This window comes from Rhamphochromis sp. 'chilingali' (genome assembly GCF_963969265.1).
Source record: "Rhamphochromis sp. 'chilingali' genome assembly, chromosome: 15".
In the NCBI taxonomy this organism is placed as follows: Eukaryota; Metazoa; Chordata; class Actinopteri; order Cichliformes; family Cichlidae; genus Rhamphochromis; species Rhamphochromis sp. 'chilingali'.
The window spans coordinates 15,448,832-15,462,682 of NC_137942.1; the positions used below are offsets into that span (position 1 = coordinate 15,448,832).

Consider the following 13,851-nt stretch of genomic DNA (forward strand, 5'->3'; position numbering starts at 1 on the left):
GTGCAAAGTGTGGACTAATGATACCCAACAAAGCACTGAACTGATTTTACCCGTTGCTGTATACTGTATATGTGTCATGAGCTGATGGGAGAGGCTGCTGCAAACAAGCTACTGACCATCCCACTCTCAAACGAAACTCTGAGCCACCATATTACAGACATGGTCTTAGACATACAGCATCAGCTTCTGGAAAGACTAAAAAGTACTACATTTTTCTCTTTGCAACTAGACGAGTCCCTTTTTTCTTGTCTCTTTTGCTGTAGTAAAATTGAATTATTATTATTTTTATCATTATAAAATAATGACCGTGGCTCAGGGGGTTGGGGATCGCACCTGTAACCGGAAGGTCGCCGGTTCGATCCCTGGGCTCTCTGTCCTGGTCGTTGTGTCCTTGGGCAAGACACTTTACCCTACTTGCCTACTGGTGTTGGCCAGAGGGGCCGATGGCGCGATATGGCAGCCTCGCTTCTGTCAGTCTGCCCCAGGGCAGCTGTGGCTACAACTGTAGCTGCCTCCACCAGTGTGTGAATGTGAGAGTGAATGAATAGTGGCATTGTAAAGTGCTTTGGGTGCCTTGAAAAGCGCTATATAAATCCAAGTGAGCAGATTCCTAACATGTTGAGCTGTCTGTTGTGTTGACCACTTTTTTTTCTTCTTTTTTAATGTTTTGTTTTCCAGTTTACTGTAAGTATACATAAAACAGTGTTTTTGTCTTGTTTTTAACCCATAACATTTGTAAACTTTTATCCCTTTGGGTTGTGTAAGACAAAAAAAAACACTGTCTGGCAGGTTGCTACCTGTCTTTCAGCCACACCCTTCTGCACAAACACCACCTCTTCCTGCTTTTCTCTGTTATCAGTTCTGCTTTTCCCTGCAGGCACTTTACTCATGTTGGATTAGCCTTTCTATTATATGAATAGAAGCAGTTGCAATTGTGCAGTCTGAGCCACACAGTTCCAGTTTGTTTTTAATCGTATCTGTTTGTGGACTTTGCTTTTTGCTTGATTTTTATTTTTCCCGCCTGTTCCCTGTTTGTGTCTCATTGCTTCCCTCACATCTCCCTCAGCAGCCTTTTCCAGCATTACTTTCGACAAAAGGTGAGCAGTTTGAACTTTTAATTTTAATTTAATATCAGTGTCACTGATTATATATGCATTAAAGGAGAAGTTGATCACAAAGATCTAATCTGTAAAGCAGTGCTGTCTGGTTAAATATTAAATTGTATATTTCAGTTTCATTTCTTCGTCATGGATGATTTTGTAAGAAACAAACTGCTTGAATGGGGGCTAAGTGAGTGGGTGGAGAAATTTAAAGGTAAAGTATTAACGTGAATCCCTAATGAGTACAGATATTGATACTGATGTGATCTGTTGACTCTGAAACAACATCTGATAACATAGATTCTTGAGATTTTTGTCCATACTGCACAAAATGTTTTTAGACATAAAAGTGAGTTAAATTAAAACTGAAGAGCATTCATCTCTTTCACTCATTTAACAAGAATTTCTGAAGCAAGTTGAGAATAATCTTTATCTCTTCAACTTTATCTTTAACTGCAGATAAAGAAATTGATGCAGAAAGTCTGTATGATCTTGATGATGAAGAAATTGATCATGTGATCACAAAAGCTGGACCAAGAGTGAAATTAAAGAAGAACCTCAGGCTGTTAAAGGTAATTAATTTCTATCATTTCTATTTTAGTGCATAGAGGTTTGAATTATCTAGATACCGTATGTAGTGGAATTTTTGTTAATTCTTCACTAATTTGGATTTAAAATCTTTTGATTGTGGGAATAACAAAACTCAAATCAGGAAACAGTCATTTCTTTTCAATTGTGTTGTTTTGTTGCCTTAAGATTTTGTGTCTATATGACAAATGACATTTTTAATACATGTTTAAGTGCTCAATATTGTACACAGCTTTGCACTTTTTATCTGCAGTGTAAACAGGAGCAAGAAGCAGCTGATTTGGCTCAGGTAAGGATTATACTGAATTTCAGACATTTGGGCCAACTGCTTGAGACAAAGTAAAGCTCCATCCTCTGGCTGATAGAGACTGAATCTAAAAACTTAATTCATCGGGGGTTGGTTAATATACATTTTAACCTAGCAACTACAACTTGCTGTAGGGGTTCACCGACCGTCTCTACAGGTCAGTGTGACTGAGACTTAATTAGGAAAAAGAATAGTCTGACAGGATGAGATGTTAAGCAGGAATATAATTATAATCTATTCTTCATCAATCTGCTGGTTGAATAATTATCTGTATAACTAAATTTCATCCTCAGGTCTTTCCATCCACAAGTGATACAGGTGAGACACACGCATCTTATTTATTGCATCTCATTAATCTGTTTTAAAGGCAGCACTATTTTGTACAATCAAACTTTGAGAACAACTTTCAATGCTGAGAGAAACTTTTTTTGTTCTTTCTCTTTTGTTTTTGTCCAATCAGGAAAGAGAAAATCTGATCTTCAAAGTGACGCCAGCAGGTTACAACCACCAGCTAAGCGAAAACGTCTGTCTGTGCCGGGATTTGCAGGTATTTACAACTCTTTCTGAACAATTTTACAGTTGAAGCCACTATAGGGTTAAATTTCTGTGCAGGACAATTTTTCCAAAATATAAAATGTCGGCGTGGCAGGAATGAGGCATGACGTGACCACAATTCTATGTTCTTCAACATACTTTTATCTATGGTTGCTGTTCTAATACACTTCCACACATACCCACAACAACAACAACAACAATATTACAGGCCCCTACACCATTCTTAAGCTAGCGAAGAGTGATTATGATTACAGGTGCTTCTGCCTTCCCTGTCGCAACACCGCCGCCCACGGCCCGCCACAGTCAGTTTCTGCTTTGGTGTTAGAAATTACTTTTTCTTTGGGCTGCTATCAAATTTTAACAGTCAGCATGTTGCATGATATATTAATGTCTGTCGGTAAGTTGTCACATTATGCTCCTGATATACTCTAATTCACACTTTTTGTGAATTTTGTGAACAAAATTTTTTGTTGTTTTTTTGTTGTTGTTGTTATGAGACTTTACATTGACTACATGCTAGTTTAGAAGTCCTGCTAAATAGTTCTTTACTTTCATCCCCACAGAATCAGTCATACTGTCTGATGCAAAAAGCATCATGACATTTGCACATGCCAGACTACATCACCAAGACAAATTCTGTGCTTTCTTGAAGTGAGTATTAATTTTCATATTTTTTAATGAATGGGCCTTAATTTTTTACGTTTTGTAATATATGTGCATGGTTCCACTCATGACCATGTGCAGGTTTCACAAACAAAGCAGTTTATTTTTAGCTTAGTCTCAAATCCTTTTGGTTCAATATTCAACCATTTATTTCTAGTGTCAGTCTGTTTGGTATGTTGGTTTCTTTATCTATTTTTAACCTCCTAGGACCTGGCGTCCACATATGTAGACATCACAATTTGGGTTGTCTAGACCAAAATACTAAATTTTGCTCTACAAGGGCCTGATATCCACTTACGAGGACATTATACTGACACTGTTCTATCAAAATTAAAACGAATGTACTCATATGTGGATCCCAATTTTTTAGAAACAAAACTCAGGTAAAAAGAAAAAATCTGATAATTCTTTGTTTTTACATTCATCAGGTCCCAATCAGCCCAAATAGCAAAGAGAAATTAAAAATGCATGACATGAAAGAGTTCGGGTCTTCGGAGATTAAGTTTTACTTCTGACTAACAACAACAGATGTTCAAACCATACAAATTATTGATGATTTAATGATACTAAAGCATTAAATCATCTATAATTTGTATGGTTTGAACATCTGACTTTTAATGTGTATCCCACTTAGACTTAAAAAAATGTCATCCAATAGCTAATAATAGAAACATCAGCACTTTTGCTGACAAACAATGAAGCTATGAACCAAAACAACAATAAACAATGAGCTGAATAAGTGTATAAAACTGAAACGTCTAATGATAATTCTTTGGATATTCTATAATGACATATACTAAAATGACTATCACTATTCTTTTATGCATTAGTGATGTCAAAATATTGTTTTAAACCTTTTTAATTACATTTGAAAATGTTTTCATGACTGAATCAATTAACCCATATTTAAAATCTTGATCAACAGGAAAAAAATCAGTGATTTGGAGACAGACAAGAGGGAGCTGGTTGGTGTCTTTGGTAAAACTGGGGCTGGAAAGAGCTCTTTGATAAATGCCATCATTGAAGAGAAGAATCTTTTACCCTCAGGAAGTATCAATGCCTGCACCTCAGTCATGATTAAATTGGAAGCTAATACCTACAGCTCAAAGTATGAGGCAGAAATTGAGTTCATCACAAAAGAGGTAAATTGAATTATAAAAGTTTCATTTTTACTTAAAACTAAATCATGTGTTACAGTGCAGTTCTGGGGGCTTAAGGCTGGGTACATGCCTCAATAAATAATATGTAAAAATGTTATTTTAGGAGTGGAACGATGAGTTGTGGTCATTTCATCAGTTTTCTTGCAAAAATGGAGATCACGAAATGGAAGATAATGATGATTATCATGATGCTGTGGAAAAGCTGTCAGCAGTGTACGGAGAAGAATGGAAACAAAAGTCTTCTGAAAACCTCATGAAGAGCAAATATTTCAAAGCAATTCCAGAATTTCTCCAATCCAAGAGGAAGATTTTGACATGTGAATCGGTAAGACAAAAACTCTCATATTACATTATATCTATCATATATATACAGCAAAATTAATTAAATAGTTGGCTTTTTCACATGTTAAATTTTTAACGACTTTTAAATTTATTCATAGAAATCCACTACTGAGCACCTTTTGCAAAAAGTGAATCAAAGGGGCCAGAAATTTTAGCAAGTCAATGTCTGACAGCCAGTTGCATCAGGAAAGGCAAAAGGGCGTACAACTCTGTCAATCAAAACATGCTGAGTTACCCGCAGAGGTGCCCCCTTTTAAATAAGGGAGCAGTGTAAAGTAGCTTTTTAATGTCTCAAATTTGTGGACAACTATACAACATGCCCACATAAAGTTGTTTCTGCTAAGAGCAATACTAGTTATAAAGAATATAAAACTTTTCCTAAATAACTTCTTAAATACATTTTAATTGTGGCTGGCAATGATCCTTTTTCTAAATTATCAAATGGTTGATCGTTTTAAACAGTTCAACAAAGCAACAATTTCCATAGAAATTACCGTTACCTGAATTCCCCCTCAGTACCCCTCAGAGTGGGGGACTGTCTTGGTATAATATAAAACAAGGGGAAGCTACATTATCCCATACTTCTGTGATAGACATACTTGTACACAATCTGATCATTTAAAGCTAAACTTTAAAACTAATTACTCCAGCTTTAGTGATCCAGTTTCTTTAATTAATTGTTCTTTTGTCATCTTTTATGTCACTGACTTTTTGATGGTTTTTGTAAAGCACTTGCATTGAGGACTGAAATTAAACTGCACTACTTTACTTTTGTTTTTTATTGCAGGCTAATGAACTCTGTGCAAAAGTTGTCAAGTACACACGAAGTGATTCAAAACAAGAAGAAGGCAATGAAGGAAAAAAGTGGTTTTGGCCACTAGTGAAGTGTGTGACTGTCAGGGTGCCAAACAAGTCTCTTCTCCAGCATGTCACACTTGTGGACCTTCCTGGAAATGGTGACTGCAACAAGAGCAGAGATCAGATGTGGAAAGGGGTAATTCATATCTACTGCTCTTTGCTTATACTGTATTCTTGTGCAAACAGTAATGTCATCTTTTGATGAAGCACTGAGACATGTTATTCTCCTTTCAGATACTTGGAGATTGTTCTACTGTGTGGATTGTGACTGAAATTAATCGAGCAGCATCAGAGAAAGAGGCCTGGGAGATCCTGGAAAGTGTCAGTAGTCTGATTGGAAATGGTGGCGAATGTCAGCAAATTCATTTTATCTGCACTAAGTCTGATCTTCTTGATGATTCAGATGATCTGTAAGTTAATGTTGCATGATGATCAACTACACGGCGTTTCCATTTAAAATCAAGCTAGGAGAGATAAAGCACAGAGTTGAGACTTTTTTGTAATGAATGCAGAACATTTGGGTCAAAGGGAGTCTCAGATGCTGAGACAATTTTATAAAGTTTACTAAATAAGGTGGACTGAGTAATGAACAGAGAATTGCCTGGTCAGAAGGAAATTGAGTTATTTAAGAGAGGCACAGGCAAGGGTTTGGAACAGCAAGAGGGGCTGAAGAATAAAACAGGAGTAGGAGGAGAAAGAGATGCAATGATGGGATCATGGTAGCTTTATGTATGGGTACAAAATCTATGAGATTATAGGAAACTTCCTAACAAATCATGGTCCAACGAGAACCTGCTGACATGTCTCATAATGCTTTAAGATTAATAACAATAATAATAGTGTGCAAAAGCCACCTAGGCAAAGCTCAGCTTGGTCACAAAGGGAGTCTCCCACAACTCCACCTGAAAGCCAAAACCACACAACCTCCTGCAAACTGATGATGGTGTACAGAACATATACATATATATATTTACATTTCTTTTAGTTCATCAGCTGACGTCCATGATCTAATCACTGAAAGAAACGTGCAAGCCACGGATGCAATAAAGAAAGAATTCAACAAGCGAAGCAAAATTAGGGTGAGTTTTGTAGTCTGACAGAAAATCTAATGCAAAGACTCTCCACAGTTGCAAGAATGCTTTAAAATCAAATCACATTTTCCCTAGAAACACTTCAATGATGACAGTTTCAAAGTGTTCACAGTGAGCTCCAAAGAGTTCCTAAAACAAAACTACTTAAGTCCAGAAGAAACTGGTAGGTGAAGTCTCCTTCTAAATAACTCAAATGTATAGGGGGCCAGAAGTGACCAAATTGATTAATTAAATATACCATATATTTAAAACATGTAATAAATTATTTATTCAAACGTTTATTTAATTAATTAGACATTTGATCAGCTAATTATTGACACATTTAATTAATTATTTAATTATATATATCTTACATTTATTTTGGCACTCTTGGCCCTGGCACTGTCTTCATGAATTTTATTTTAGCTGTCAGTCTCACCCATCAACTTTAGGGGGCGGGGTTAATGTTGTTCGAGTCAAAACCATAGCTGTGGCCTGGTGGCTATTCTTTAAGTGGGCGTTTCTCTGCGCCAACAAGGACATGTAAAAACTAACCGAGCTGTACTTTGAAAAACCCAGTTTGTGTGTCACCAAATACACTTTAAATATTTTTTTAGCCAAGAATGTAATGTTTTAATCTTCAGATATCTGGTTGGTGTGTCATGGCTGTCATAACCCCAGCTGACTGGAGGTTGAACACCAACTTCCTTTACTAAGGTTATATCTATCGGGTCTTTATCTCCTGATGTTCCTAGGTGCCACACTTGTTTCAGTCGCCAATTCTGAATTAAAACTAACATTAAAATTATGTTTAAGGAGGAGAGAGAGCAAATAAATCTGATGAACTTTGACTTTTACATTCAATAATCAGTGTCACCAGTGCATAAACGCATAATCTTTTTTAAAAGAGATAACGGCGTTGGTGTTTCCCTCATATATTAACTGTCAGGTTTAAGTGTACCAGGCTTGTTAGACACTTTGAAACATACAGACTTCACAATGTTCAACTAATATTTTCATTATGAATATTAACCATGAAGGTAAACAATGAAGTCCAGCTGCTGTCTTTTAGCCCTGTATACCAAGAGCGAGATCAGCATATCCAGGATATTTTTCAGTGTTCTGGAATCACTGACCCTAACACTGGGACCAGGATAAATGCTCACACGAAGCTGGTTGTCAGCTCTCTAAATTAACCCAGGGTTTCCCAGGGCAGGCACAAAGTGTTGGCAGCATCAAAGTAATCTAACGGTCATATACGCCAGGGGTCATATCGATATTCTTTTACAGAAAATCATCTTTATCAGACTATTCGAAAGACGTGAGAGCTAAAACTTTAATCAGAGCCGATCAGATTTGCTCTGTTGTAAATGAAACAGTGAAGTAAACATGACCTGACAGACAGAACCTGAATAAATTATGTCTGCTGTTTAACCTCCACTGAGAGCTAAAACTCAGCGGAGGTATTAAAGCCGTGTGCCGGTGATTCGATATCAGCTGCTGATAAAGTGGGTTCGCCTATGAGGTGCTCTGTAGTTTTATAAGTGTCCTTCACTCTCCGTAAATCCCGTTTTACAGAGAAACAAGGGAAACAAGCTCCAGCAGCTCTGCGCTCAGGAAAAAAAAAATACATTTGATTATCTTGTGCAGAATATTGCTCCGACATTACGTTACATAAAGCAACAGTGCCCACATTAAACTGTGACGATAACCAGGTAACTTTTGCAAACATATTCTATGTTGACAACCTGACCTGATACGTGAAGATTACGCCATTGAATTCTCAGCTAAAATAATATTAAAAGTAGAGTTTATGACAGAAAAACGGGGTATTTTAAAACTTTACTTACAGTTTAGAGCGCCACCACCATTGCCGCTTCTGTTTTGAAATGCATTCTGGGATACCTGGCTGCCCCAAGTCCACACTATCACCATTTCATAGCAGTCAATTATTTAGGATCAACCTGTCTTGACTTACTTTGCACTGTAACCATTCAGATGTTAGACAAGCAGCGGTTGCAGTGTTAACCCCGACCCCTGACTTTGATGGGTGAGGCTGACAGATAAAATAAATTCATGAAGACAGAGGCAGGGCCAAGAGTGCCAAAATGAATTAAATAAATACATCATTAAACAATTAATTAAATATGTCATTAATAAAATAAAATTTGAAATAAATAAATGCTTTAAATGTAATGAATGGACATTTAATTGATTATTGAAATATTTATTTAATTAATTAATTCCAATTTTAATTAAATAATGAAACATATATTTAATTATTTAATTGCATTTTTAATTCATTCATTTTGATAATCCTGGTCCTCCATAGGATTGCACTTGTTTTTTTTAGTTTGCCTTGACTGAAAGAATTATTTAATTTCAAATAAGTACGTAATGTAAAATTGTAACATTGAAATTTATTTTACAGAAATACCCAAACTTCAGAGATTTTTGCAAGATCTCAATGACTGTCACTCAGAGACAGTAAACTATGTGAATCGAGCTCACGGGATTCTGTCTTTGATTCAAGACGCCAACTCCAGAGGAGTGGTAAGGTCAAGTAAAAGATACAAAATAATATTCTCTTACATGTTGGGATTTATCAATTGTGTTTGTGTGTCTAATTTTGGTTTTGCTATATTTATTAAACTATGAGTTATTAATTGGTTGACTGATTCATAAGGTTTTGATGCTCCATTTTTTCTTCTCAGGTCCTTATTACAGGAGAGTGGCTTTTAAAACCAACTGAATTTCATTAATCTTTTTAAAAAACAACAATAAGTGGTTTTCATGGTTTTATTCCTTCAAATGTTTTTCAGGATAGTAAAACAGGCGAGGTGTGTGAAGAACTTGAGAGAAACATGAACCTCCAACTTGATAATGTCAGAAAAGAAATGGAAGACACCTGTAGGGCTTTTGAAAGATGTCTTGATGATGGTGTTAAGAAATCCTTCTTATATGATGTATGTTTTTTAATCATAGTTAAAATACATGCAGATTTTACATGACAAGGTAAAATGCAATAATTCTGAGTTTTCTTTTGTGTTTCAGGGAAAGAATGGTGGTGCTTTTTACAATTTACGGAAGTGTGTCATTGAGAATGGTGGCGTCTACAAACCAAAAAAAGGGAAACCAATTAGCCTTAATATGAAGTTGGCTTCCTGTCTGATTGACAGCATTGGTGCAGAATTCAGAAAGACCTTCCCGTAATAAAAACATGTTCTAAACAGTCACATAATATCATTCAAGATATGTAATTCATAACATGTAAACTTGCCAATTCTGTCATTATAAACCATAATGTTTACTTGTTTTAGAAATGAAGTAAACTGTGGAGCAGTCAACGGAGTCATCAATACATTTACACTTAACACTGATTCTCTGATTGAAAAGTACAAAAATGCTGAACTACAGCTCAGATTCCTCAAGACAGAGGTAAGAGATGAGACTTTCTTATACATTAGCCCATTGATAAACAATAAGTAAAGTTCATCTATACTTTATGTTTTTCTCTCAGGAAGAAAAGATTAAGGCAAAATTAAACAGAATCATCCAGAAGCAGAAGAAAATTGTCTACAGCAGTCTGACAGAGACAGTTGAGAACATTATGGAAGAAGGCTACAAGAGTAAGAAATAAGATCAGAGCTTCACAACTTATCACCTAAACAGATATTTATGTTTGTTATTATTCAGCATAAAAAGTCTGAAGAGTTTTCTGTCTTTTTGTAGAGGCTTTAGCATTTACAGGAGAAGACACACTGTACAACATGAGGGAGACTATTAAAAACCACATGCACTCAAAGAAGGACATGTTTGAACAGGCAAAAAACACCATGTTGGAGAAGTTGCACGATTTGATGGTTTGTCATGTTTTATGAAGAATTATGATGAACATATTTTCTCATAACTCACCTGAAGCCTTTTTCTGTATTTAACTGGAATAGACTTATACAGAAATGTATGTTTCCATTTATATTTTTAATCCAGTCTGAGAAACTTCTAAATACAACTTTAACACAATATCCTAGTCTGTGGTAAGTGATGAAAAACTTTACATTTTTAAATTAGGTATACGTCTTGGGGACTCTGGAGAAAACTATGAAAGAATCTATTGGACTTTCATTCAAGGATGAAGAGTGCTTACTCCCAGGTAAACAGTTTGATGTAATTACATTGGTTCAAATTGTTTGCCTTTCCTCTTTATCTTTGCAATCTTGCAGCTGATAACAATAAGGGTGTCTATTTATCTTTTTTTAAAATTTATTCATTATTCATTTAGCCACACATTTACGTATGTGTGTCACTCTGGGAGGAAACAATTCAAAAAAAGTTTTGTTTTTCAGATGTTTCAACAGAGCTTAAGATGGTGAAGAAACATTATGATCTACTTGTAGGCACTCCAGATGATGAAATATAACTGGGTAAATCCTAAGATTTTATCTTCAGTATGAAATTATTGTTGTTAATTTTTTTTAAAAATGTCAGTGTTTTTGTCTTTAATAGACAATAGATTCTGTTTGCTTGTTTTGGCTCTGATGGAGGTGGACGCATCTCTCTCCCTCTCCCTCCCTTATCTTTCCTGCTTGGCTTCTCGTGTCTTTTATCTGGTCGTGTCTATCTCTAACCCCAGAAGAGCCTCTCAGTCCTCATCTCTAATACCTAAAGAAGAACTATGAATTTGATCAACTGATCCCTAAATGCAATTGACACTCACTTCTCGATGAAAAGCCTGGGTTCGGAAGAGTTCAACCGTCCTGGAGGGACGTTCCCTGCCGATGGCACGATGGCAGGAGAAGTGGCATGTCGTGTGCCTGGCGGGACTTTCGACTGAGGACATTGGAAGACATCTACCTATTTGGAATCATTATAACAGGATTCTTGCTGATCGGAGATGGCTTGGCCCTGGTTTATTGGAAATTGAAGAAAGCAGTGACAGTTGTTATAAACCCCACAAGGCTACCCGCTATGATCGAAGCTATGGGTAGAGCTGTGAGTAGTCAGAACAACTGTAAAATTCTGATTTCCTGCAAAGGCTGTGGACTATTGACTTTTGCTTAACTAGGTGAAAGGACAGTCTCTCAAGCTGAACACAGGATACACATACACACGCACACACACACACACACACACACACAAGTACACTGACACAGATACGCACTCACCTACCCTCACCCATCCCAAATGCCTCCAATGCATGTCATGTGCTTACGTGGTGTACATGTGAATATTCATGTGCTTTTTTTGTGCTAAGGTGTTTTTTACTGTCCTCAAACTGGTCTCCCAGTTAGGAGCCCAGTTTAAGTCTTTTTTTTGTCTCCTCTTGTCCCTGATGTGTGTACCTTCACTGATTTTCCTTATGGCATGGCTACGTCTGCATTACAGTTTTTGGAACTATGAAATCACTATAATAGTGTAGAAATGTGTATTTAAACATCGTTACATTGACAGAAATTGGAGTTTCTATGGTTTGACCCATCTGTGATAGAAGTGAGCTGTATGTGGCCTATGATGAAAAATAAGTTTTACATCCTGTGAGGCCTTAAGCCTTGTTATTATTTGGTGGGCCTGTTTTATTTCCTTTTGTTCAGGTCATCATTAGTGGCTCCTCCCATCTATTACGAGACAAGGAATTCACCTGTTTGGGAACCTATGTAAGGTGATATTCTTTTAAGATGGCGGCCACCCTCCCCCTCCTCTAAGAAGGCTGGGGCTTTTCTGGCACCCAATTTAGTTTTTGTTTTGTTTTTTCCCGCTTTTGTGGCTTTTGTGGTTATTTCTAGTTTCAGTCACTTGTTGTTTATAGGTAAGCACATAGTTGTTGTTGTTTTTTCTGCTTTACCTCTGTTTGTGCTTAATAAATGAATATGGTAAAATTATTTGTGTGGAATTCCCTTTGTCATGTCCCTAACAAGCTGTGCATATTAATACTACTACTACTACTACTACTAATGATGATGATGATAATAATAATTCATTTTATTTGAGGGTGCCTTTCTAAAACCCAAGGTCACCTTACAAAGAGAAAAAGATAAACATGGATAAAGATCAATAAAACAGTAGATTAAAATAGATTAAAAATAAATTAAAATACAAACCCCCCCCACAAATAAAAAAGCAACCAAGATTTTGTCAACAAGTAAAATCTGACTTAAATAAGGGAAGGGAATCTATTGAGTTCCAGAGCCAAAGAGCAGAGCGACTGAAAGCTCTGTTCCCCATTGTGATAAGACCAGCAGAAGGGACAACAAGATGAATGGCAGATGAAGATCTGAGAGAGCGGGAAACAGTGGTGATATGAAGCAGATCACAAAGATAAGGAGTGTTAAGGTCGTGGATGCACTCAAATGTGAGAACTAAAATTTTTAAGTTTATCGTAGCTTGTATGGGTAACCAGTGAAGCTGCTGAAAAATTGGGGTGATATGGTCCCTTAAGGGAGTATGAGTTATGACCCGAGCTGCAGGATTCTGAAGAAGTTGAAGTTTATGGAGGGACTTATTAGGGAGACCAAATAAGAGGGAGTTGCAATAATCAATCAGAGAAGTAATAAGACTATGGACAAGGATGGCAGCAGCATGGGGAGTAGGGAACTAAGCAAACTAAGCAACCAACTTTATTTGACACATACACAATCATACAGAGTACAACATGTATAAAATGCTTGTGTCCGAGCTGTGGACTGGCTGCAGACGTAGCCGTGCCATTCCAGGGCTTGGTTTTAGCATGGGGGGTCTAGCCAGGACCCTTACTGGATACCGGGTGGGAAGGGACGAAGTCGGTTAATGTTACATAAGTGAAAGTATGCAGAGCGAGTTATGTAATTAATGTGAGACTGAAATGAGAGAGTACTGTCAAAAACTCTACAGTAATACCTAGTTTAACAATTATTATTCACACCAAATACAAGCTTTATACTGACATGCAATGTGAATGGAATTGTAGGAGAAATAATAATGATATATTTTAATATTGCATTGGTAATCACCAATTAATGGCCAATCACATTATATGGTGCTACTATAAATAACTGCCATCTGAGCAGCTGTTAGAGGTGGGGCACTTTGTTTCATACTCAGGTGATGTCGTTTGATCAGCCTGGGCCTGGGTGGGCACTTAATAGCTTTAGAGCTTTGTTCAAGTTTTCTTCTGCCCATCAGTATATACATATTTATAATATTGCAAATCAATATTTCAAACTAAATTATCT

The 13,851-nt window shown here is 36.6% G+C and overlaps 1 protein-coding gene across 1 annotated transcript; it reads left to right on the forward strand.

The window, feature by feature from the left end:
• The first annotated feature begins 869 nt into the window (after nt 1–869).
• On the forward strand, nt 870–12,509 carry LOC308411167 (nuclear GTPase SLIP-GC-like). Its single transcript, XM_080904945.1, has 22 exons — nt 870–1,097; nt 1,233–1,314; nt 1,560–1,672; nt 1,942–1,977; nt 2,289–2,313; nt 2,456–2,542; nt 3,114–3,201; nt 4,139–4,355; nt 4,477–4,698; nt 5,503–5,709; nt 5,808–5,983; nt 6,559–6,652; nt 6,740–6,827; nt 9,075–9,196; nt 9,466–9,609; nt 9,698–9,852; nt 9,964–10,081; nt 10,164–10,272; nt 10,376–10,506; nt 10,715–10,796; nt 10,990–11,067; nt 11,277–12,509. Exons 2-21 carry the CDS (start codon nt 1,248–1,250, stop codon nt 11,061–11,063), a joined length of 2,355 nt encoding a protein of 784 aa, XP_080761071.1. The 5' UTR covers nt 870–1,097; nt 1,233–1,247; the 3' UTR covers nt 11,064–11,067; nt 11,277–12,509.
• Nucleotides 12,510–13,851: the final 1,342 nt, after the last annotated feature.

What these genes read in the sequence shown, in the direction of transcription:
- LOC308411167 (XM_080904945.1), top strand. Translation starts at nt 1,248, where the DNA reads ATGGATGATTTTGTAAGAAACAAACTGCTTGAATGGGGGCTAAGTGAG. An exon ending in AAGCAGCTGATTTGGCTCAG is followed by an intron (nt 1,978 to 2,288) that starts GTAAGGATTATA and finishes TTTCATCCTCAG; the next exon opens with GTCTTTCCATCCACAAGTGA. An exon ending in CTTAAGTCCAGAAGAAACTG is followed by an intron (nt 6,828 to 9,074) that starts GTAGGTGAAGTC and finishes TTTATTTTACAG; the next exon opens with AAATACCCAAACTTCAGAGA.